General features: G+C 45.1%; 1 protein-coding gene across 4 annotated transcripts in view; it reads left to right on the forward strand.

Moving 5' to 3' along the window:
- LOC124032283 (rho guanine nucleotide exchange factor 25-like) overlaps window positions 1-22500 on the forward strand; it is a 113682-nt gene that overhangs the window by 71564 nt on the left and 19618 nt on the right. For 3 of the 4 annotated variants that reach the window (XR_006838248.1, XM_046344552.1, XM_046344553.1), the window contains exons 4-13: window positions 9951-10072; window positions 11490-11556; window positions 12127-12230; window positions 12428-12497; window positions 17637-17726; window positions 19210-19320; window positions 20098-20148; window positions 20669-20746; window positions 21244-21435; window positions 22034-22214. Coding sequence is in view for 3 of the 4 variants with exons in the window: in XM_046344552.1 (XP_046200508.1) it covers window positions 9951-10072; window positions 11490-11556; window positions 12127-12230; window positions 12428-12497; window positions 17637-17726; window positions 19210-19320; window positions 20098-20148; window positions 20669-20746; window positions 21244-21435; window positions 22034-22214 (1066 nt within the window). In the remaining variant the exon portion in view is untranslated. The remainder of the gene's footprint in view (window positions 1-9950; window positions 10073-11489; window positions 11557-12126; window positions 12231-12427; window positions 12498-17636; window positions 17727-19209; window positions 19321-20097; window positions 20149-20668; window positions 20747-21243; window positions 21436-22033; window positions 22215-22500) is intronic. The other variant, XM_046344554.1, reaches the window with a different exon arrangement.

Genomic DNA, 22500 nt, shown 5'->3' on the forward strand with positions numbered 1-22500 from the left:
GAGGAGAAATGTAATGGAAGATGACTACTGTTCCAGGAAATGAGTCCAAACAATGGCTTTCTCTTTCATTTACACATCAAACAATTGGAATTGTGTGAACGGCAACAGCAAATGGTATAGATGGCATGTGGAACAGAGAACAGGGTTGTAAGGGGGCCTGGATAGTGAACACTATGACAAAACACATCAGAGAGCCAGCGCTCATTCCTACTGGACTCTTACCAGGGTCAGTGTTGATAAAAGGGTTTGAAACCGAGTGGAACAAGGGAGCTATATCTGAACTTTTCCAATAACAACACAGATTTCCAAATGTTTTGTTACAGTGTGCCCTACTGAACATGACCCAGGGAGGGGGTCATTCCCCCTGCAGTTCATTATAGCAGCCAGTCATAAGGCTCTGATGGCAGGATTACACACAGTCAGAGACAGATGGGAGAGAAGGGAAGAAGATCACTGGTTCAGTCTGTACTGCCAGAAGAGGGAAGAGAGGAAAGAGAGGGAGAGAGAAAAATAGGTATTAAAGTATGTAGGTCAGTCATCTTAGGGTCTCTCTCTCCCTCTCTCCTATTCTTCTCCCTCTATCACTGTCATTCTCCATCTCTCTCTTTCTCTCTCTCCTTCCTCCCCTCCTTTGACATATTCTAAGACTTCTTAGAACACCCCCTCTACTTCTCTCTCTCTCTCACACACACACACACACATGCACGCACGCACACACGCACGCAGGCAGACAGACAGACAGACAGACAGACAGACAGACAGACAGACAGACAGACAGACAGACAGACAGACAGACAGACAGACAGACAGACAGACAGACAGACAGACAGACAGACAGACAGACAGACAGACAGACAGACAGACAGACAGACAGACAGACAGACAGACAGACACCACACAGAGTGAGAGACACACACACACAAACCCTACCTACACCTCAATAAGGCATAAACAACAGGAGCACCATGCTCTCAGCTTTTATTAAAACTCTTACAGATTTAAAGTTGGCTTCTGTGTAGAAAAACAAAACAAGCGCAATAGAGGAGTGAAGGGGGGGCATAGAAAGAGAGCTGTGTGTGTGTGTGTGTGTGTATCTTTCCTGTGGGGTTCTACGAGATACAGAGAACATCTGGTAGTGATCCATGTCAAGCAGTCAGGGAGACCTGTCAGCCAGGGTAGAGCTCTGCTGGAGGCCTGGAGGGCTGGAGGCTTGGAGACCTGTCAGCCAGGGTAGAGCTCTGCTGGAGGCCTGGAGGGCTGGAGGGCTGGAGGCTTGGAGACCTGTCAGCCAGGGTAGAGCTATGCTGGAGGCCTGGAGGGCTGGAGGCCTGGAGACCTGTCAGCCAGGGTAGAGCTCTGCTGGAGGGCTGGAGACCTGTCAGCCAGGGTAGAGCTCTGCTGGAGGCCTGGAGACCTGTCAGCCAGGGTAGAGCTCTGCTGGAGGCATGGAGACCTGTCAGCCAGGGTAGAGCTCTGCTGGAGGCCTGGAGACCTGTCAGCCAGGGTAGAGCTCTGCTGGAGGCCTGGGGGGCTGGAAGCCTGGAGACCTGTCAGCCAAGGTAGAGCTCTGCTGGAGGCCTGGAGGGCTGGAAGCCTGGAGACCTGTCAGCCAAGGTAGAGCTCTGCTGGAGGCCTGGAGGGCTGGAGGCCTGGAGACCTGTCAGCCAGGGTAGCGCTCTGCTGGAGGTCTGGAGGGCTGGAAGCCTGGAGACCTGTCAGCCAAGGTAGAGCTCTGCTGGAAACCTGGAGGGCTGGAGGCCTGGAGGGCTGGAGGCCTGGGGACCTGTCAGCCAGGGTAGAGCTCTGCTGGAGGCCTGGAGACCTGTCAGCCAGGGTAGAGCTCTGCTGGAGGCCTGGAGACTTGTCAGCCAGGGTAGAGCTCTGCTGGAGGCCTGGAGACCTGTCAGCCGGGGTAGAGCTCTGCTGGAGGCCTGGAGACCTGTCAGCCAGGGTAGAGCTCTGCTGGAGGCCTGGAGACCTGTCAGCCAGGGTAGAGCTCTGCTGGAGGCCTGGAGGGCTGGAGGGCTGGAGGCCTGGAGGGCTGGAGGCCTGGTGACCTGTCAGCCAGGGTAGAGCTCTGCTGGAGGCCTGGAGATCTGTCAGCCAGGGTAGAGCTCTGCTGGAAGCCTGGAGACCTGTCAGCCAGGGTAGAGCTCTGCTGGAGGCCTGGAGGGCTGGAGGCCTGGAGGGCTGGAGGCCTGGGGACCTGTCAGCCAGGGTAGAGCTCTGCTGGAGGCCTGGAGATCTGTCAGCCAGGGTAGAGCTCTGCTGGAAGCCTGGAGACCTGTCAGCCAGGGTAGAGCTCTGCTGGAGGCCTGGAGGGCTGGAGGCCTGGGGACCTGTCAGCCAGGGTAGAGCTCTGCTGGAGGCCTGGAGACCTGTCAGCCAGGGTAGAACTCTGCTGGAGGCCTGGAGACCTGTCAGCCAGGGTAGAGCTCTGCTGGAGATGTTAATACGATCATACCGTTTCTGTAACATACCGGGGCATACTCTGTTATTATACAGCACACAAACCTATTTTAGGCAACAGGGATCTTGATCCAGGAGGGAACTGAATGTCTCTGCTGTACCCAAGAAAACTGATCTTGACATCTAGACACCTAGCTAGCACGCTAGCAAACCAAATGCGTAGCTGGAGCCCTGAGCTGGATAACATATATTTGACACATCTTAAATGTTCTACATAACTGATAGTTATAAGCAGTGGCGTAGCACGCACCCTACACCACACACAGAGAGGTATACACATCAACACAACCACACACACACTGTGTGTTTTGCAGCTTTAGTGAAATGACACATTTGCAGAAGTTGATGGGAAATAAAAGCCCATATACACTACATGACCAAATGTATGTGGACAACTGTTCGTCGAACATCTCATTTCAAAATGATGGGCATTAATATGGATTTGGTCTCCCCCTTGCTGCTATAACAGCCTCTACACTTCTGGGAAGGCTTTCCACTAGATGTTGGAACATTGCTGCTACAACAGCCTCCACTCTTTCGGGAAGGCTTTCAACTAGATGTCGGAACATTGCTGAGGGGATTTGCCTCCATTCAGCCACAAGAGCATTAGTAAGGTCGGGCACTGATGTTGAGGGTTTAGGCCTGCCTCGTAGTCAGCGTTCCAATTTATCCCAAAGGTGTTCAATGGGGTTGAGGTCAGGGCTGTGTGCAGTCAAGTTCTTCCACAACGACCCTGACAAACTATATCTGTAAGGACATCACTTTGCATGTCAGTTAAGAACAAATTCTTATTTTCAATGATGGCCTAGGAACAGTGGGTTAACTGCCTTGTTCAGGGGCAGAACGACAGATTTTTACCTTGTCAGCTCGGGGATTCAATCTTGCAAGCTTTTGGTTACTAGTCCAACGCTCTAACCCCCAGGTTACCTGCTGGCATTGTCATACTGAAACAGGAAAGGGCCTTTCTCAAATTGTTGTCACAAAGTTGGAAGCACAGAATCATCTAGAATGTCATTGTTGGCTGTAGCATTAATATTTCCCTTCACTGGAACTAAGGGGCCTAGCCCGAACGATGAGCAACAGCCCCTGACCATTATTCACCCTCCACCAAACTTTACAGTTGGCACTATGAGTTGGGGCAGGAAGAATTCTCCTGGTAGGAGCTATAAGAGGATGGGCTCTTTGTAATGGCTGGAATGGAATAAATGGAACGCCAGCCATTACAATGAGCCCATCTTACTATAGCTCCTCCCACCAAACTTCTCAGCTCCTCTGGTGTGTATGCTTGGTCAGGCGTAAATAGGTTGACATCCACTATTCTAAAATTATGTACATGCCGATCGGAAGACTGTAGCCAATGAACATGACACTGAACAAGAACAAGATATTGTATGTTCAGACAAGCATACAAGTGTATGTTACTGCTGACACAAGCATTGAGCTAATCATGTAAATGTAATTAACTAGAGAGTCAGGCACCACAAAATAATATTTTTAGTGCTGTTATCTTCCGAATAAACTCTTAAAGACCTAGTAATATTTTACATCAATAGCAGTCAATATTAATCCTCATCTTAATTCAGTCTCACCTGAAAGTTGTAAATTCTTGGTGGCTGCACAAACCCTGGCTAACAATTTGAATCACCAATACAAAATTGGGTTTAATTATATATTTACTAAATACCTAACTAATCACACAGAATTACACATACACATAATTAAATCATAACTTGATTACTTATTACGTCATAAAGGAAAACGTCCCTAGCGGGCGGAACAGATATGACAGCTTGTTACACAAAAGAAAAGGGCTGGGTTTGAGTGAAAGAGTGGGAAGACTGAGGAACAAAGGGAGAAGCTGTGTTATCGTAAATACAGTATCTTATGCATTCTAAATTACCGCCCATTTGGAAAAGGAAAATACAATAAATATTTACTCTGAGCTGCGCTTTGGTAGGATGGTGGTAGATGGAAGACCGTGTTGCCAAACCGAGTCCTTTGAAGAATGTCTCTGGTTTGTCAATTGGAGACGGTGTAGTAACATCGTTGGGTGATAGACGTGATACGCTGTCTGTTCCTTCCTAACCCTCGTTGCATCTGCTGTTGCTAACTCAACGGCTAGGAGGTATCACTTCTGTAGTGAATAAGAGTTCAAAGTTCATACCATTCGCTCTGTAGTTATTATCTGTACCATTCTGACATAGGACCGTCGTCCTACATCCTTGGAACAGAAGGTTATATGGTCGTCAAGGGCTTATATAGAAAGGGAGAGGAGGGCGTGTTTGAAAAGTTTAATAGCCCATGTCCCTTCACAGGGGCGGGCCACTGATTGAGCAGAGCCCTGTCTTACAGTTTAGAAGCTAAAATCACATTTCATCCCATCACGAATAATTTCATATTGAAACATTTAAATTGAACAACAATTCCATGTGAATCTGATAACTCTGATGTGTAGACTTTCCACTGTAGAGTTTATGTCATCTTATCATTGATGAGAATGTCTCAGATGACAACCGAACTGACATCATATTCATTAAGTACCACCTGTAACGTCGTTCTTCGTTTGTCGAAAGAGAGTCGGACCGAAATGCAGCGTGGTGGTTACTTTAATGAAGAAAAACGGAACGATACATGAAATAACAACAAACGGAACGTGAAACCTATTACAGCCTATCTGTGAACACTACACAGAGACAGGAACAATTACCCACAAAATACACAGAGAAACCCCGGTTACCTAAATACGGTTCCCAATCAGAGACAACGAGAATCACCTGACTCTGATTGAGAACCGCCTCAGGCAGCCAAGCCTATACAACACCCCTACTCAGCCGCAATCCCAAATACTACAAACCCCAATAAGAAAATACAATATATAAACCCATGTCACACCCTGGCCTGACCAAATATATAACGAAAACACAAAATACAATGACCAAGGCGTGACAGAACCTCCCCCCTAAGGTGCGGACTCCCGGACGCACCTCAAAACCATAGGGAGGGTCCGGGTGGGCGTCTGTCCATGGTGGCGGTTCTGGCGCCGGACGTGGACCCCACTCCATTAATGTCCTAGTTCCTCCCCTTCGCGTCCTGGGATAATCCACCCTCGCCGCCGACCATGGCCTAATAGTCCTCACCCAGAACCCCACTGAACTGAGGAGCAGCTTGTGACTGAGGGGCAGCTCGGGACTGAGATGAAGCTCAGGTAGGTAGTAGGCTCTGGTAGATCCTGGCTGGCTGGCGGATCTGGAAGATTCTGGTTGACTAGCAGATCTGGAAGAGACTGGTTGACTGGCAGATCTGGAAGAGACTGGTTGACTGGCAGATCTGGAAGAGACTGGTTGACTGGCAGATCTAGAAGATCATGGCTGACTGGCGGATCTAGCTGCTCTATGCAGGCTGACAGCTCCTTGCAGACTGACAGCTCTGACTGCTCCATGCAGGCTGACAGCACCCTGCAGACTGGCAGCTCCTTGCAGACTGACAGCTCCTTGCAGACTGACAGCTCTTTGCAGACTGGCAGCTCTGGCTGCTTTATGCAGACTGACAGCTCTGGCTGCTTCATACAGACTGAGAGCTCTGACTGCTCCATGCAGGCTGACAGCACCCTGCAGACTGGCAGCTCCTTGCAGACTGACAGCTCCTCTTTGCAGACTGACAGCTCTGGCTTGCAGACTGGCAGCTCTTCCATGCAGGCTGCAGCACCCTGACAGACTGGCAGCTTCATGCAGACTGACAGCTCTGAGACTGCTCCATGCAGACTGACAGCACCCTGCAGACTGGCAGCTCTTTGCAGACTGACAGCTCTGGTTGCTTCATGCAGACTGACAGCACCTTGCAGACTGACAGCTCCCTGCAGACTGGCAGCTCAGGCTGCTCCGAACAGGCAGGAGGCTCAGGCAGCGCTGTAGAGAAGGAAGGCTCTGATAGCGCTGAACAGACAGGAGACTCCGGTAGCGCAGGAGAGGAGAAAGGCTCCGACAGCGCTGGAGAGGCGGGAGACTCCGATAGCACAGGAGAGGCGAGGCGCACTGTAGGTCTGATGTGTGGTGCTGGCACTGGTGATACTGGAGTGAGGACACGCACAGGAAACCTGGTGCGGGGAGCTGCTACCGGAGAACTGGTGTGTGGAGGTGGCTCTGGATAGACCGGACCGTGCAAGCGCACTGGAGCTCTTGAGCACCGAGCCTGCCCAAGCTTACCTGGCTCGATGCCCACTCTAGCCCGGCCAATACGAAGGGCTGGTATGAACTGCCCCGGGCTATGCACCCGCACTGGAAACACCGTGCGCTCCATAGCATAACACGGTGTCTGCCCGGTCTCTCTAGCCCACCGGTAAGCACAGGGAGTTTGCGCAGGTCTCCTACCTGGCATAGCCATACTCCCTTTAAGCCCCCTCCCAATAATTTTTTGGGGCTGCTTTTCGGGCTTCCATCCGCATCGCCGTGCTGCCTCCTCATACCAGCGCCTCTCCGCTTTATCCGCCTCTCCGCTTTATCCGCCTCTCCTTCTTCCTTGGGATGGCGATATTCTCCAGGCTGAGCCCAGGGTCCTCTTCCGTCTAATATCTCCTCCCAAGACCAGAAGTCCTTATATCGCTGCTCCTCACGATTAACAGGGAGAGTTGGCTCAGGTCTGACTCCTGACTCAGCCACTCTCCCTCTGAGCCCTCCCCCAATCAATATTTGGTGGTGACTTTCGGGTTTCGCTCTGCGCCGCCGTGTCTTTCTTTTCGACTCCATTCTCCTATAGCCCTCTTCGCACTGCTCCAGCTAATCCCAGGCGGGCTCCGGCATTCTCTCTGGATCGGCCGCCCACCTGTCTATTTCTTCCCACGTCAAATCAAATCAAATCAAATCAAATTTTATTTGTCACATACACATGGTTAGCAGATGTTAATGTGAGTGTAGCGAAATGCTTGTGCTTCTAGTTCCGACAATGCAGTGATAACCAACAAGTAATCTAACTAACAATTCGTAAACTCCATGCCTTTGCTGTCCACAACGTCCTCCCTTTGCTGCTGCCTGTTAACACGCTGCTCGGTCCGAGTGTGGTGGGTGATTCTGTAACGTCGTTCTTCGTTTGTCGAAAGAGATTCGGACCAAAATGCAGCGTGGTGGTGACTCATGTCTTTAATGAAGAAAAACGGAACGATACATGAAATAACTGATAAATACAAAAACAACAAACGGAACGTGAAACCTATTACAGCCTATCTGGTGAACACTACACCGAGACAGGAACAATCACCCACGAAATACACAGAGAAACCCCGGCTACCTAAATACGGTTCCCAATCAGTGACAACGAGAATCACCTGACTTTGATTGAGAACCGCCTCAGGCAGCCAAGCCTATACAACACCCCTACTCAGCCGCAATCCCAAATACTACAAACCCCAATAAGAAAATACAATATATAAACCCATGTCACACCCTGGCCTGAACAAATATATAACGAAAACACAAAATACAATGACCAAGGCGTGACACCACCCCATATGTTCCATTGGTCGGATTACCAGAATATAGTTAATTTCCCCCCACCTTCTGATGTTCACAGAATCTCTATGTTAACCAAGATCTTTGCAAATGTAACATCAGAGATCAGGTAGAGAGTAGAGCTCGACCTATTATGATTTTTTTCAATGCCGATATCGAGACCATAAAAGCCGATACCGATTAAATCGGACAATTATTTATTTATTTATTTGTAATAAGACAATTACAACAGTACTGAATGAACACTTATTTTAACTTAATATAATACATCAATAAAATCAATTTAGCCTCAAGTAAATAATGAAACATGTTCAATTTTGTTTAAATAATGCAAAAACAAAGTGTTGGATAAGAAAGTAAAAGTGCAATATGTTCCATGTAAAATATGTGCCATGTAAGAAAGCTAACATTTCAGTTCCTTGCTCAGAACATGAGAACATATGAAAGCTGGTGGTTCCTTTTAACATGAGTCTTCAATATTCCCAGTTAAGAAGTTTTAGTTTGTAGTTATTATAGGAATTATAGGACTATTTCCCTCTATACCATTTGTATTTCATTAACCTTTGACTATTGGATGTTCTTATAGGCACTTTAGTATTGCCAGTGTAACAGTATAGCTTCCGTCCCTCTCCTCGCTCCTCCCTGGGCTCGAACCAGCAACAAAACAACAATTAGTGTGCGCTAACTAGCTAGCCATTTCACTTCGGTTACACAAGCCTCATCTCGGGAGTTGATAGGCTTGAAGTCATAAACAGCGCAATGCTTGACGCACAACGAAGAGCTGTTGGCAAAACACACGAAAATGCTGTTTGAATGAATGTTTACGTGCCTCCTCTGCCTACCACCGCTCAGTCAGATACTTGTATGCTTGTATGCTCAGTCAGATTATATGCAACGCAGGACACGCTAGATAATATCTAGTAATATCATCAACCATGTGTAGTTAACTAGTGGTTATGATTGATTGTTCTTTATAAGATACATTTATTGCTAGCTAGCAACTTACCTTGGCTTACTGCATTCCCGTAACAGTCTCCTTGTGGAGTGCAACAAGAGAGAGGCAGGTCGGTATTGCGTTGGACTAGTTAACTGTAAGGTTGCAAGATTGGATCCCCCGAGCTGACAAGGGGAAAATCTGTCGTTCTGCCCCTGAACAAGGCAGTTAACCCACTGTTCCTAGGCCGTCTTTGAAAATATGAATGTGTTCTTAACTAACTTGCCTAATTAATTAAATAAAGATTAAATAAAGGTGTTAAAAATTATTATTATGATTTTTTTAAATCGGCAAATCGGCGGCCAAAAATACCCATTGATTTCCGATTGTTATGAAAACTTGAAATCGGCCCTAATTAATCGGCCATTCAGATTAATTGTTCGACCTCTAGTAGAGAGAGGGAAAAGGGGGGAAGAGGTATTTATGACTGTCATAAACCTACCCCTCAGGTCAACGTCATGACACCACACTCCGTCACTTGTCCAATATTTCAATGTTTTGTACCGGGTCGCTTTTTTTGAGCTGGTCTGTAGCCCTCTCTACCTCCCCTTTTCCCCTTCTTTCTTTCTCTTCCTCACTTCTTTTTCATGGTGACTTCACCACATCCAACACCAGAGTTCCTAAACTTTGTCCTGGCTTATAAAAATAACCAACTCATTTGGGAAACCCTGCCTTACACCATTATTAGTGACAGTGAGATCCCCTTCATTCTGGTCCATAGTGTCTGGCTGCTCCCCCTCCCTCCCTTGTCACCTTGGCGACCTGCATCATTATCCTCCCATTCTCTCTCTCACTTTGCCTCTCCTTCTCTCTTTACCTCACCCTGCCTCCCTCTTCCTTATTTGATCTATCTAACACATTGCCTCCATCTTTCTCTCTCCCTCTATCCCTCCATTTTACCATTCTCTCTCTCTCTCTATCTTCAGATTGTCAACGGAACACAGATTATATCATAACCCTGTTCCCTGTCCCGTCTGTTTGACCAGGATACTCAGGCCACCAATGTCTATCCAGATGACAATGTCTCAGTATTGATGGACAACACCCCCAGCCAATCATCAGCGGCTGACAGTGAGGAGGAGAGGAGGAGTGCCTTAGAGAAGAGCATGTAAGTGACTCAACTGTAATTACACAACACTGCCCTTACTACCCCTTACTCTAAAACTGACCGAAGTTTGATGTACAACACAGCATTTCCATGAGCATCATGTATGGCTGCAAATAATTATCTGAAAGGGGCAATCTGCAGTTGAAACAATTACAAATGGGTTCACCCCACCACTGTTTTGGTGAAGGATTGTCCATTTGGAAGACCCACCAAGCTTTAAATTCCTGACTGATGTCTTGAGATGTTGCTTCAATATATTCACATTATTTTCCCTCCTCATGATGTCATCTATTTTGTGAAGTGCACCAGTCCCTCCTGCATTAAAGCACCCCCACAACACGATGCTGCCACCCCTGTGCTTCACGATTGAGATGGTGTTCTTCGGCTTGCAAGCATCCCCCTTTTTCATCCAAACATAACGATGGTCATTATGGCCAAGCAGTTCTATTTTTGTTTCATCAGACCAGAGGATATTTCTCCAGAAAGTACAACCTTTGTCTCCATGTGCAGTTGCCAACCGTAGTCTGGCTTTTTTATGGCGGTTTTGGAGCAGTGGCTTCTATCTTGCTGAGCAGCCTTTCAGGTTATGTTGATATAGGACTTGTTTTACTGTGGATATAGATACTTTGTACTTGTTTCCTCCAGTATCTTCACAAGGTCCTTCGCTGTTGTTCTGGGATTGATTTGCACTTTTCGCACCAAAGTACATTCATCTCTAGGAGACAGAACGCATCTCTTCCTGAGCGGTATGATGGCTGCGTGGTCCCATGGTGTTTATACTTGCATACTATTGTTTGTACAGATGAACGCGGTACCTTCAGGCGTTTGGAAATTGCTCCTAAGGATGAACCAGACTTGTGGAGGTCTACAATATTTTTTTCTGAGATTTTGGCTGATTTCTTTTGATTTTCCAATGATACCAAGCAAAGAGGCACTGAGTTTGAAGGTAGGCCTTGAAATACATCCACAGGTACACCTCCAATTGACTCTAATGATGTCAATGAGCCTACCAGAAGCCATGGCATCATTTTCTGCAATTTTCCAAGCTGTTTAAAGGCACAGTCAACTTAGTGTATGTAAACTTCTGACCCACTGGATTGGTGGTACGGTGAATTATAAGTGAAATAATCTGTCTATAAACAATTGTTGGAATTATTTCTTGTGTCATGCACAAAGTAGATGTCCTAACCAACTTGTAAAAACTATAGTTTGTTAAAAAGAAATTTGTGGAGTGTTTGAAAAACGAGTTTTAATGACTCCAACATAAGTGTATGTAAACTTCTGACTTCAACTGTACATATAGTTATTTTAAAAGTCGAAAAATGTATGTAACAACTGCAGATTGCCCCTTTAAACAGACAGGACTGTTTGGAAAGACTTTTGATTGACCAACACTTAGTATCGTCTCTCTGTCCAGGTACGTACTGAAGGAACTTCTAGAGACAGAGAAAGTGTATGTGGAAGACCTGGGGTGCATAGTAGAGGTGAGAATACTGTATTAGAACCATTTCCAGGGACAGTGATATCAACAGCGGCAGCAGAAACCACCGTTTCACTGCTGGAGTTTGAAATCTGACAACTTTCGTATCAACCAAGGCAGAAGAAGAACCGGCACCCATTTATTCAATGATTTGGCCTGGAAATCATTGTCAACGCAACACCTTTCTTTCTACACAGCTTTGTCTGGCTCCAAAAACAGACATTTATTTTATTGGGTCTGATTTTATTAATATATATATTAGTATTGTGTTACAAAACTTTTAATCTGACAGAGTTTGATATATTCTAGGTGAAGAAATTGAATACTTGAAGACAGTTATTTTTGGCCCAGTGATGTTATGGCAACATAATACCGACCTGCCTATGTTTGGAAAGCTTTTCCAAGTCAGAAATAGTTGTTTTCCAGGTAATTAGGTATATACATTATATGTGGCGGAACTACATAGACTTTAGCTCAACAGGTTAGCTTGTTGTGTGCAGGAGACCTGGGCTTGAATCCTAGTCAGTAATTACAGGATATGAGATCTGAGGTTGGGTGTATGTTTCCTGTACAGGGCTACATGGTCACTATGACTAGTAAAGGTATACCAGCCGACATGAAGGGAAAAGACAAGATCGTGTTCGGAAACATTCATCAAATTTTCGACTGGCATAAAGAGTGAGTATCGGAGATACTGTACAGTGTGTGTGTGTGTGTGTGTGTGTGTGTGTGTGTGTGTGTGTGTGTGTGTGTGTGTGTGTGTGTGTGTGTGTGTGTGTGTGTGTGTGTGTGTGTGTGTGTGTGTGTGTGTGTGTGTGTGTGTGTGTGTGTGTGTGTGTGTGTGTGGTGTTTGTAACCTGTCTCCCTCTCTCTAGCTACTTCATGGGCGAGCTGGAGAAATGTATAGCAGAACCAGAGAGACTGGCCCAACTTTTCATAAAGCATGTGAGTCTACATACACGGACACACACAGACACACACACACAGACACACACACACATGGACACACATAGACACACACACAAGCACATGGACACACACAAATACAGGTGTGTCCTGTGTCGATTTGGGGTCTGTTGAGGTATAACGCTGTAAGGAAACACATGAAGAGCTCCTGTTTATCCACCAACACATCTCTGTATATCAGCTGATAGCATTCGCCCCCTCACTTGCACTCGCACTCGCACTCGCACTCGCACCCTCACACACACACACACACACACACACACACACACACACACACACACACACACACACACACACACACACACACACACACACACACACACACACACACACACACACACACACACACACACACACACACACACACACACACACACACACACACACACACACACACACACATGTTTCCCCCTCCACTTCCTTGTTGTTGATACCAAGGATTTTAGACCTGCCTGTGTTTTCCTAGCCACAGACAGGCTGGCTAGCATCTTGACCAGCCCAGACAGAACTGGTCAGTCAGGAAGCGTGTGTGTGGCTGGACCGAGGGGTCAGGAAGCGTGTGTGTGGCTGGACCGAGCGGTCAGGAAGCTTGTGTGTGGCTGGACCAAGGGGTCAGGAAGCTTGTGGAGAAAAACAGCTGCAGTTTGAAGAAGCAAACAGGAAAAAGCCACATGAATAAGAATCCGTAATAATAAACACTTGACTAGACTCTTTGATATGGTGGCTATTTTCCTCCGGCCCTAAAGATGACTATATCTGTACTGTATCTGGTCGATAAACTGCTGATCAACAGAGATTTTTTTACTGAGCGGTCCCAAAATATACTGATCAAAAATATAAACGCAACAGATAAAGTATTGGTCCCAAGTTTCATGAGCTGAAATTTAAGATCCCAGTAATGTTCCATTCACACACAAAAAGCATATTTCTCTGAAGTCTTGTGTACACATTTGTTTACATCCCTGTTAGTGAGCATTTCTCCTTTGCCAAGATAATTCATCCACCTGACAGGTGTGGCATATCAAGAAGCTGATTAAACAGCATTATCATTACACAGGTGCACCTTGTGCTGGGAACAATAAAAGGCCACTCTAAAATGTGCAGTTTTGTCTCACAACACAATGCCAGAGACGTCTCAAGTTTGTGCAATTGGTATGCTGACTGGAATGTCCACCAGAGCTGTTGCCAGAGAATTGAATGTTAATTTATCTACCATAAACCACCTCCAACATCGTTTTAGAGAATTGTGCAGTCGGTCCGACTGGCATCACAACCGCACACCACGCGTTTGGGTTGTGTGGGTGAGCGGTTGCTGATGTCAATGTTGTGAATCGAGTGTTCTATGGTGGCAGTTATGGTATGAGCAGAGCAGGCATAAGCTACGGACAACAAACACAATTGCATTTGAACTGTTGACGATTGGAATGCACAGAGATACCGTGAGGAGATCCCGAGGCCCATTGTCAGGCCATTCATCCACTGCCATCACCTCATGTTTCAGCATGATAATGCACAGAGATACCGTGAGGAGATCCCGAGGCCCATTGTCAGGCCATTCATCCACTGCCATCACCTCATGTTTCAGCATGATAATGCACAGAGATACCGTGAGGAGATCCCGAGGCCCATTGTCAGGCCATTCATCCACTGCCATCACCTCATGTTTCAGCATGATCATCCACAGAGATACCGTGAGGAGATCCCGAGGCCCATTGTCAGGCCATTCATCCACTGCCATCACCTCATGTTTCAGCATGATCATGCACAGTCCCATTTAGCAAGGATCTGTATACAATTGCTGGAAGCTGAAAATGTCCCAGTTCTTTCATGACCTGCATACTCACCAGACATGTCACCCATTGAGCATGTTTGGGATGATCTGAATCAAAGTGTACCGTTGCTGCCAATATCCAGCAACTTTGCAAAGCCATTTGAAGAGGAGTGGGACAAAATTCCACAGGCCACAATCAACAGCCTGATCAACTCTATGTGAAGGTGATGTGTCGCGCTGCATGAGGCAAATGGTGGTCACACCAGATACTGACTGGTTTTCTGATCCACGCTCCTTTTTTTATGTATCTGGGACTACAGTAATAGATGCATATCTGTATTCCCAGTCATGTGAAATCCATAGATTAGGGCCTAATTAATTTATTTCAATTGACTGATTTGTCTGTATAAACTGTAACTCAGTGAAATGATTGCATTCATAATTTTGTTCAGTATACCAACAAGACCGTAAATACACATCTTGAAGCAACCACATACAGTGGGGAGAACAAGTATTTGATACACTGCCGATTTTGCAGCTTTTCCTACTTACAAAGCATGTAGAGGTCTGTAATTTTTATCATAGGTACACTTCAACTGTGAGAGACGGAATCTAGAACAAAAATCCAGAAAATCACATTGCATGATTTTTAAGTAATTGTTACAACTCACAACAACACATTGACTTGCTGTGTTTCATCCTCACAGCGCCCTTAGCCCCCTGGGCCATAGACATCCTGTAATTCCCCTACCTGCCTGGTCTCCAGGATGCAGAGATAACGAGCTTCAGAAGAATTGCTAGGTCGAAGGTAGAGTTAGGTTGCTCTGCTGTCAAAGACTCTGGTTACGTGGAGGATAGCAGGACAGCATTGTGGGTACATTATACATATCTTCATTCACAGGTAACTCCATTACTGCTTACACACACACACACACACACACACACACACACACACACACACACACACACACACACACACACACACACACACACACACACACACACACACACACACACACACACACACACACACACACACACACACACACACACACACACACACACACACACACACACACACACACACTCCCAGGTTTACCACAGCTGCTCTTATTTCATCTGACAATTAGTCACACTGGAGGTAGAGAGGTAGAGAGAGAAGGGAGAGAAATAGAGGAAGAGAGAAAGAGTTTTGTAAACCCTTGGTTTTGTAACCTCCTCATTTTGTAAACCCTTGGTTTTGTAACCTCCTCATTTTGACAAACCCTTGGTTTTGTAACCTCCTCATTTTGTAAACCCTTGGTTTTGTAACCTCCTCATTTGACAAACCCTTGGTTTTGTAACCTCCTCATTTTACAAACCCTTGGTTTTGTAACCTCCTCATTTTGTAAACCCTTGGTTTTGTAACCTCCTCATTTTGTAAACCCGTGGTTTTGTAAACTCCTCATTTGACAAACCCTTGGTTTTGTTACCTCCTCATTTTACAAACCCTTGGTTTTGTAACCTCCTCATTTTGTAAACCCTTGGTTTTGTAACCTCCTCATTTTGTAAACCCTTGGTTTTGTAACCTCCTCATTTTGTAAACCCTTGGTTTTGTAACCTCCTCATTTTACAAACCCTTGGTTTTGTAACCTCCTCATTTTGTAAACCCTTGGTTTTGTAACCTCCTCATTTTGTAAACCCTTGGTTTTGTAACCTCCTCATTTTACAAACCCTTGGTTTTGTAACCTCCTCATTTTACAAACCCTTGGTTTTGTTACCTCCTCATTTTGTAAACCCTTGGTTTTGTAACCTTCTCATTTTACAAACCCTTGGTTTTGTAAACTCCTCATTTGACAAACCCTTGGTTTTGTAACCTCCTCATTTTACAAACCCTTGGTTTTGTAAACTCCTCATTTTACAAACCCTTGGTTTTGTAAACTCCTCATTTGACAAACCCTTGGTTTTGTAACCTCCTCATTTTACAAACCCTTGGTTTTGTAAACTCCTCATTTTACAAACCCTTGGTTTTGTAAGCTCCTCATTTTACAAACCCTTGGTTTTGTAAACTCCTCATTTTACAAACCCTTGGTTTTGTAAACTCCTCATTTGACAAACCCTTGGTTTTGTAACCTCCTCATTTTACAAACCCTTGGTTTTGTAAACTCCTCATTTGACAAACCCTTGGTTTTGTAACCTCTTCATTTTACAAACCCTTGGTTTTGTAACCTCCTAATTTTACAAACCCTTGGTTTTGTAAACTCCTCATTTGACAAACCCTTGGTTTTGTAACCTCCTCATTTTACAAACCCTTGGTTTTGTAAACTCCTCATTTTACAAACCCTTGGTTTTGTAAACTCCTCATTTTACAAACCCTTGGTTTTGTAAACTCCTCATTTTACTAACCCTTGGTTTTGTAACCTCCTCATTTTACAAACCCTTGGTTTTGTAAACTCCTCATTTTACAAACCCTTGGTTTTGTAACCTCCTCATTTTACAAACCCTTGGTTTTGTAACCTCCTCATTTTGTAAACCCTTGGTTTTGTAACCTCCTCATTTTACAAACCCTTGGTTTTGTAACCTCCTCATTTTACAAACCCTTGGTTTTGTAACCTCCTCATTTTGTAAACCCTTGGTTTTGTAACCTCCTCATTTTACAAACCCTTGGTTTTGTAACCTCCTCATTTTGTAAACCCTTGGTTTTGTAACCTCCTCATTTTACAAACCCTTGGTTTTGTAACCTCCTCATTTTACAAACCCTTGGTTTTGTAACCTCCTCATTTTACAAACCCTTGGTTTTGTAACCTCCTCATTTTACAAACCCTTGGTTTTGTAACCTCCTCATTTTACAAACCCTTGGTTTTGTAACCTCCTCATTTTGTAAACCCTTGGTTTTGTAACCTCCTCGTGGGATGAATCCCTAAGCTCTTACAGCAGTGTTTTCCACTACTTTGTGGGCCTATTTAGAATCTAAAGCTATTGTTAACTGCGTTGTATATTGAAGCAATAAGGCCAGAGGGGTGTGGTATATGGCCAATATACCACGGCTAAGGGCTGTTCTTATGCACGACACAACGCAGCCATTAATCACAAACTCTGGAGGAACCTTATTGCTATTATAAACTGGTTACCAACATATTTAGAGCCCGTGATATACCATGGCTTTCAGCCATTCAGAAATCAGGGCTTGAACCACCCAGGTCAAAATCACAGGTTTGCAACACAATAAACTTCTGTTTTGATAATATTTTGAATCTAGTTCAATATGGTCAAAGCAGTTATAGATAGTGCTGTGTGCTGTACTGTTTATTTTCTGATATGTTAAATTGCTATACGGTTGACTGTCTGTGCGTATGTTTGTATTACAGGAGAGGCGTCTCCACATGTACGTGGTTTATTGTCAGAATAAACCCAAGTCGGAACACATTGTCTCTGAGTACATCGAGACCTACTTCCAGGTTAGTATCTCTTAGCAAACATACAGCTAAGTCCACCATACATCACTGTTATCTTATTGAAACGCTCGTTCCAAAAATACAATTCAGTTTTATTAGACTCCGAATGTTATTTCCTTTTGGTTTGGTTTTAGTAACGTAGTATGTCACGTGGGAATAATGCTATGCTTTGTAGATGTGGTCACGTGGGAATAATGCTATGCTTTGTAGATGTGGTCACGTGGGAATAATGCTATGCTTTGTAGATGTGGTCACGTGCGAATAATGCTATGCTTTGTAGATGTGGTCACGTGGGAATAATGCTATGCTTTGTAGATGTGGTCACGTGGGAATAATGCTATGCTTTGTAGATGTGGTCACGTGGGAATAATGCTATGCTTTGTAGATATGGTCACGTGGGAATAATGCTATGCTTTGTAAATGTGGTCACGTGGGAATAATGCTATGCTTTGTAGATGTGGTCATGTGGGAATAATGCTATGCTTTGTAGATGTGGTCACGTGGGAATAATGCTATGCTTTGTAGATGTGGTCACGTGGGAATAATGCTATACTTTGTAGATGTGGTCACGTGGGAATAATGCTATGCTTTGTAGATGTGGTCATGTGAAGGTAATAACATGTCATATTGATGGGTGGTTGTGGTAGTGAAGGTAATAACATGTCATATTGATGGGTTTTTGTGGTAATGAACGTAAATAACATGTCATATTGATGGGTGGTTGTGGTAATGAACGTAAATAACATGTCATATTGATGGGTGGTTGTGGTAGTGAAGGTAATAACATGTCATATTGATGGGTGGTTGTGGTAGTGAAGGTAATAACATGTCATATTACATTTAAGTCATTTAGCATATTGATGGGTGGTTGTGGTAGTGAAGGTAATAACATGTCATATTGATGGGTGGTTGTGGTTGTGGTAGTGAAGGTAATAACATGTCATATTGATGGGTGGTTGTGGTTGTGGTAGTGAAGGTAATAACATGTCATATTGATGGGTGGTTGTGGTAGTGAAGGTAATAACATGTCATATTGTTGGGTGGTTGTGGTAGTGAAGGTAATAACATGTCATATTGTTGGGTGGTTGTGGTAGTGAAGGTAATAACATGTCATATTGTTGGGTGGTTGTGGTTGTGGTAGTGAAGGTAATAACATGTCATATTGATGGGTGGTTGTGGTTGTGGTAGTGAAGGTAATAACATGTCATATTGATGGGTGGTTGTGGTAGTGAAGGCAGGTCATATTAATAATACATGCTTGAGGTCATGTCTGTGTGTGTCCCGATGCCATACCATACACTATGTAATTATGCCATATTGGATCTTAAAGGAATGCAATGTTGTGGTTGGTCGTATTAATGACATTTTGAGGTGTATCATATTGATAAGCACTGAATTAACAAAACATTAAGAACAGCGTCCTAATATTGAGTTGCACCCTCCGCCCAACACCCCCATCAACCCTTTTGTGTGTTGGACCTATCAGGAGCTGAGACAACATCTGGGTCACAGACTACAACTCAACGACCTGCTGATCAAACCAGTCCAGAGGATCATGAAGTACCAGCTGCTGCTCAAGGTGACACACACGTACAGTGTACGCACACACGCAGGCACGCGCACGCACGCATGTAGACACACACACACACGGACAGATATACAGTACATGCACGCACAGACACACAGACACAGACACACACACAATGACACACACACAGCGACACACACACACACACAGACACACAGACACACAGACACATAGACACACAGACACACAGACACACACACAATGACACGCACACAATGACACACAGACAGCGACACACACACACACACAGACACACAGACACACAGACACACAGACACACAGACACACAGACACACAGACACACACACAATGACACGCACACAATGACACACACACAATGACACACACAAACAAAGACACACAAACACACAATTACAGCGAGTCATTTTTGCTTGTACATTTTTTATTTTGACCTCTTCTGTAAGTAAATACTGGCCCATAACAGGAGTATATGAAGATAGTTGCTCAACGAAACCCCATATTTGGTGCGTAACACAAGTATTTTGACATTATAAGACTTGCAGAGCTGTGTAATGGGAGTTTGAATTGTAACTTCCTGGGCGTTAGAGAGGAGACACGTCATACTCATCGTCTAAAGCACGGATACTGGGGCAATGAACATGGTCATACAACTATCACCTAGTGCCAAGCTTTACTCTCTCTGAATCTGTACTCTCTCTGAATTCAAATGAATCTGAGAAACTGAGAAAGCATCTTCCAGATGTCCTCACTTTACATTACATTGACTGGAACTCTCCTGACTCCATGCTGCGTTTATGTGAACAGGACTTCCTCAAGTATTACACCAAAGCTGGGATGGACACAGAAGAACTGGAGGTGGGTGTTCTAATGCAGATCATGCTGTTATTACACAGTTTCTACCATGCATCCACATCTACTAGTTCTCTAGGAACGGGCAACTACTAGAGCATGTGAGGCTCTGTGTTATTTTGTTCTCTCTAGTCAAACAACCTGTATTCAAGATTTGCTAGTTTTAAGGATCTCTCTCTCTCTCTCTCTCTCTCTCTCTGTCTCTCTCTCTCTCTCTCTCTCTCTCTCTCTCTCTCTCTCTCTCTCTCTCTCTCTCTCTCTCTCTCTCTCTCTCTCTCTCTCTCTCTCTCACACACACACACACACACACACACACACACACACACACACACACACACACACACACACACACACACACACACACACACACACACACACACACACACACACACACACACACACACACACACACACACACACACACACACACACACACACACACACACACACACACACACACACACACACACACACACACACACACACACACACACAACAACACAACCACACACATACACATACACAGAAAGCGGTAGAGGTGATGTGCTTTGTGCCCAAACGCTGCAATGACATGATGAACGTGGGACGCCTGCAGGGCTTTGAGGTAAGGCATTGGAATTTAGGGCTCAGTTTAATCTGTATCGTGGAACTTCAGCGCCATTGAAATGTAAAGGCAATGTTCCCGCATTAGCCGAGACTGCCGACACGTATGTCAGCTCAATTGGAAATCTTCACATTTCTATAGCGATGAACTTCCGCGGCACAAATTGAATCAAGCCCAAGGTCTATCTTTAAAATAGTTCTCACAATTGATGTACTGCACTGTAAGCCAGTGTTTCCCAAACCTCTTCTGAAGTAACTCCAGGCCCAGCCAGTCAATTTATTTGATGTATTCCAGAACTAGAACTGTTGATTCAACTAATGAGGGGTTTGGTGATTAGGTGATCATTTGAATCAGGTCTGCTAGTTCTGGAAAACATCAAGTCACTGGCCGGGGGCTCAAGCAGAGGTCCGCTGCAAGCCATATAGTAAACCTCTATCCTCTATTCATCCTGTGTCTCTTCTCTCCATCTCTCACTCCATCCTTCCTTTTGTCCCCAGGGTAAGATCACGGCGCAGGGGAAGCTGCTCCAGCAGGACACCTTCACAGTGATGGAACAGGAGAGCAGCTTTCTGTCCCGAGCCAAGGAGAGGCGGGTCTTCCTGTTTGAACAGCTGGTCATCTTCAGCGAGCCAATCGACAGGAAGAAAGGGTTCTCACTTCCTGGTTACACCTTCAAGAGCAGCATCAAGGTGGGTCTCTTCTCTTCTTCTAATTATTCTTCTATTCTCTTATTTAATTTCAGATGAGTTTGAATGCAGAAACTTCAATTAAAGTTAGAAACAAAACAATAAAATGTGACTGTAATTAGCTACACTGGCATAACCAGTCAGTGTAAACAAACAAAATGTTTGTCCAAATCTAACGTTGTTTACGAATTACATAACCACCAGCAGTCTGAGACACAAGGACAGGGTTGTGAGTGTTCTTGTAAGTCTCTGAAGCATCTGTGTCTGGTCTTTGTTCAGTGTTGGTGAGGTATTTAATGACTTGCTCTCCTCCACCAGATGGAGGTCAGATGTGGTCTTTTCCAGGTGGATGGAACATTACAGGAATGTTCAGATAGATATGCATCACGTAGAACAAATATGATTGGAATAAGTAATCGTGTCAACTGATTAATCCCATCAGTAACGTTCCCAGGTTTTCCAGAAATTCTGGTTTGAGGATTCACGGATTCCTTCCTTATTCCAGAAAATCTTCCATCCAGGATTTCTGGAAAACCTGGGAATTGTGGTTAAGTAACCAGAATTGTGCCACTCTACTGCATACACCTTCGGTGTGTTCCAGGTGAGCTGTCTGGGTGTGGAGGCTCCAGTGGAGGGGGAGGGGGACCGCCTGGTGCTGACGTCACGGGGAACTGATGGGAGCGTGGTACGCTATGTGCTGCAGGCCGCCTCCCCAGAGGTCTGCAGGGCCTGGGACCATGATGTGGGACAGATCCTGGAGACCCAGAGGAACTTCCTCAATGGTGGGATGGAAAAACAAATCAAATCAAATCAAATGTATTTATATAGCCCTTCGTACATCAGCTGTTATCTCAAAGTGCTGTACAGAAACCCAGCCTAAAACCCCAAACAGCAAGCAATGCAGGTGTAGAAGCATGGTGGCTAGGAAAAACTCCCTAGAAAGGCCAAAACCTAGGAAGAAACCTAGAGAGGAACCAGGCTATGTGGGGTGGCCAGTCCTCTTCTGGCTGTGCCGGGTGGAGATTATAACAGAACATGGCCAAGATGTTAAAATGTTCATAAATGACC

The sequence above is a fragment of the Oncorhynchus gorbuscha genome, linkage group LG03 (genome assembly GCF_021184085.1).
Source record: "Oncorhynchus gorbuscha isolate QuinsamMale2020 ecotype Even-year linkage group LG03, OgorEven_v1.0, whole genome shotgun sequence".
NCBI lineage: Eukaryota > Metazoa > Chordata > Actinopteri > Salmoniformes > Salmonidae > Oncorhynchus > Oncorhynchus gorbuscha.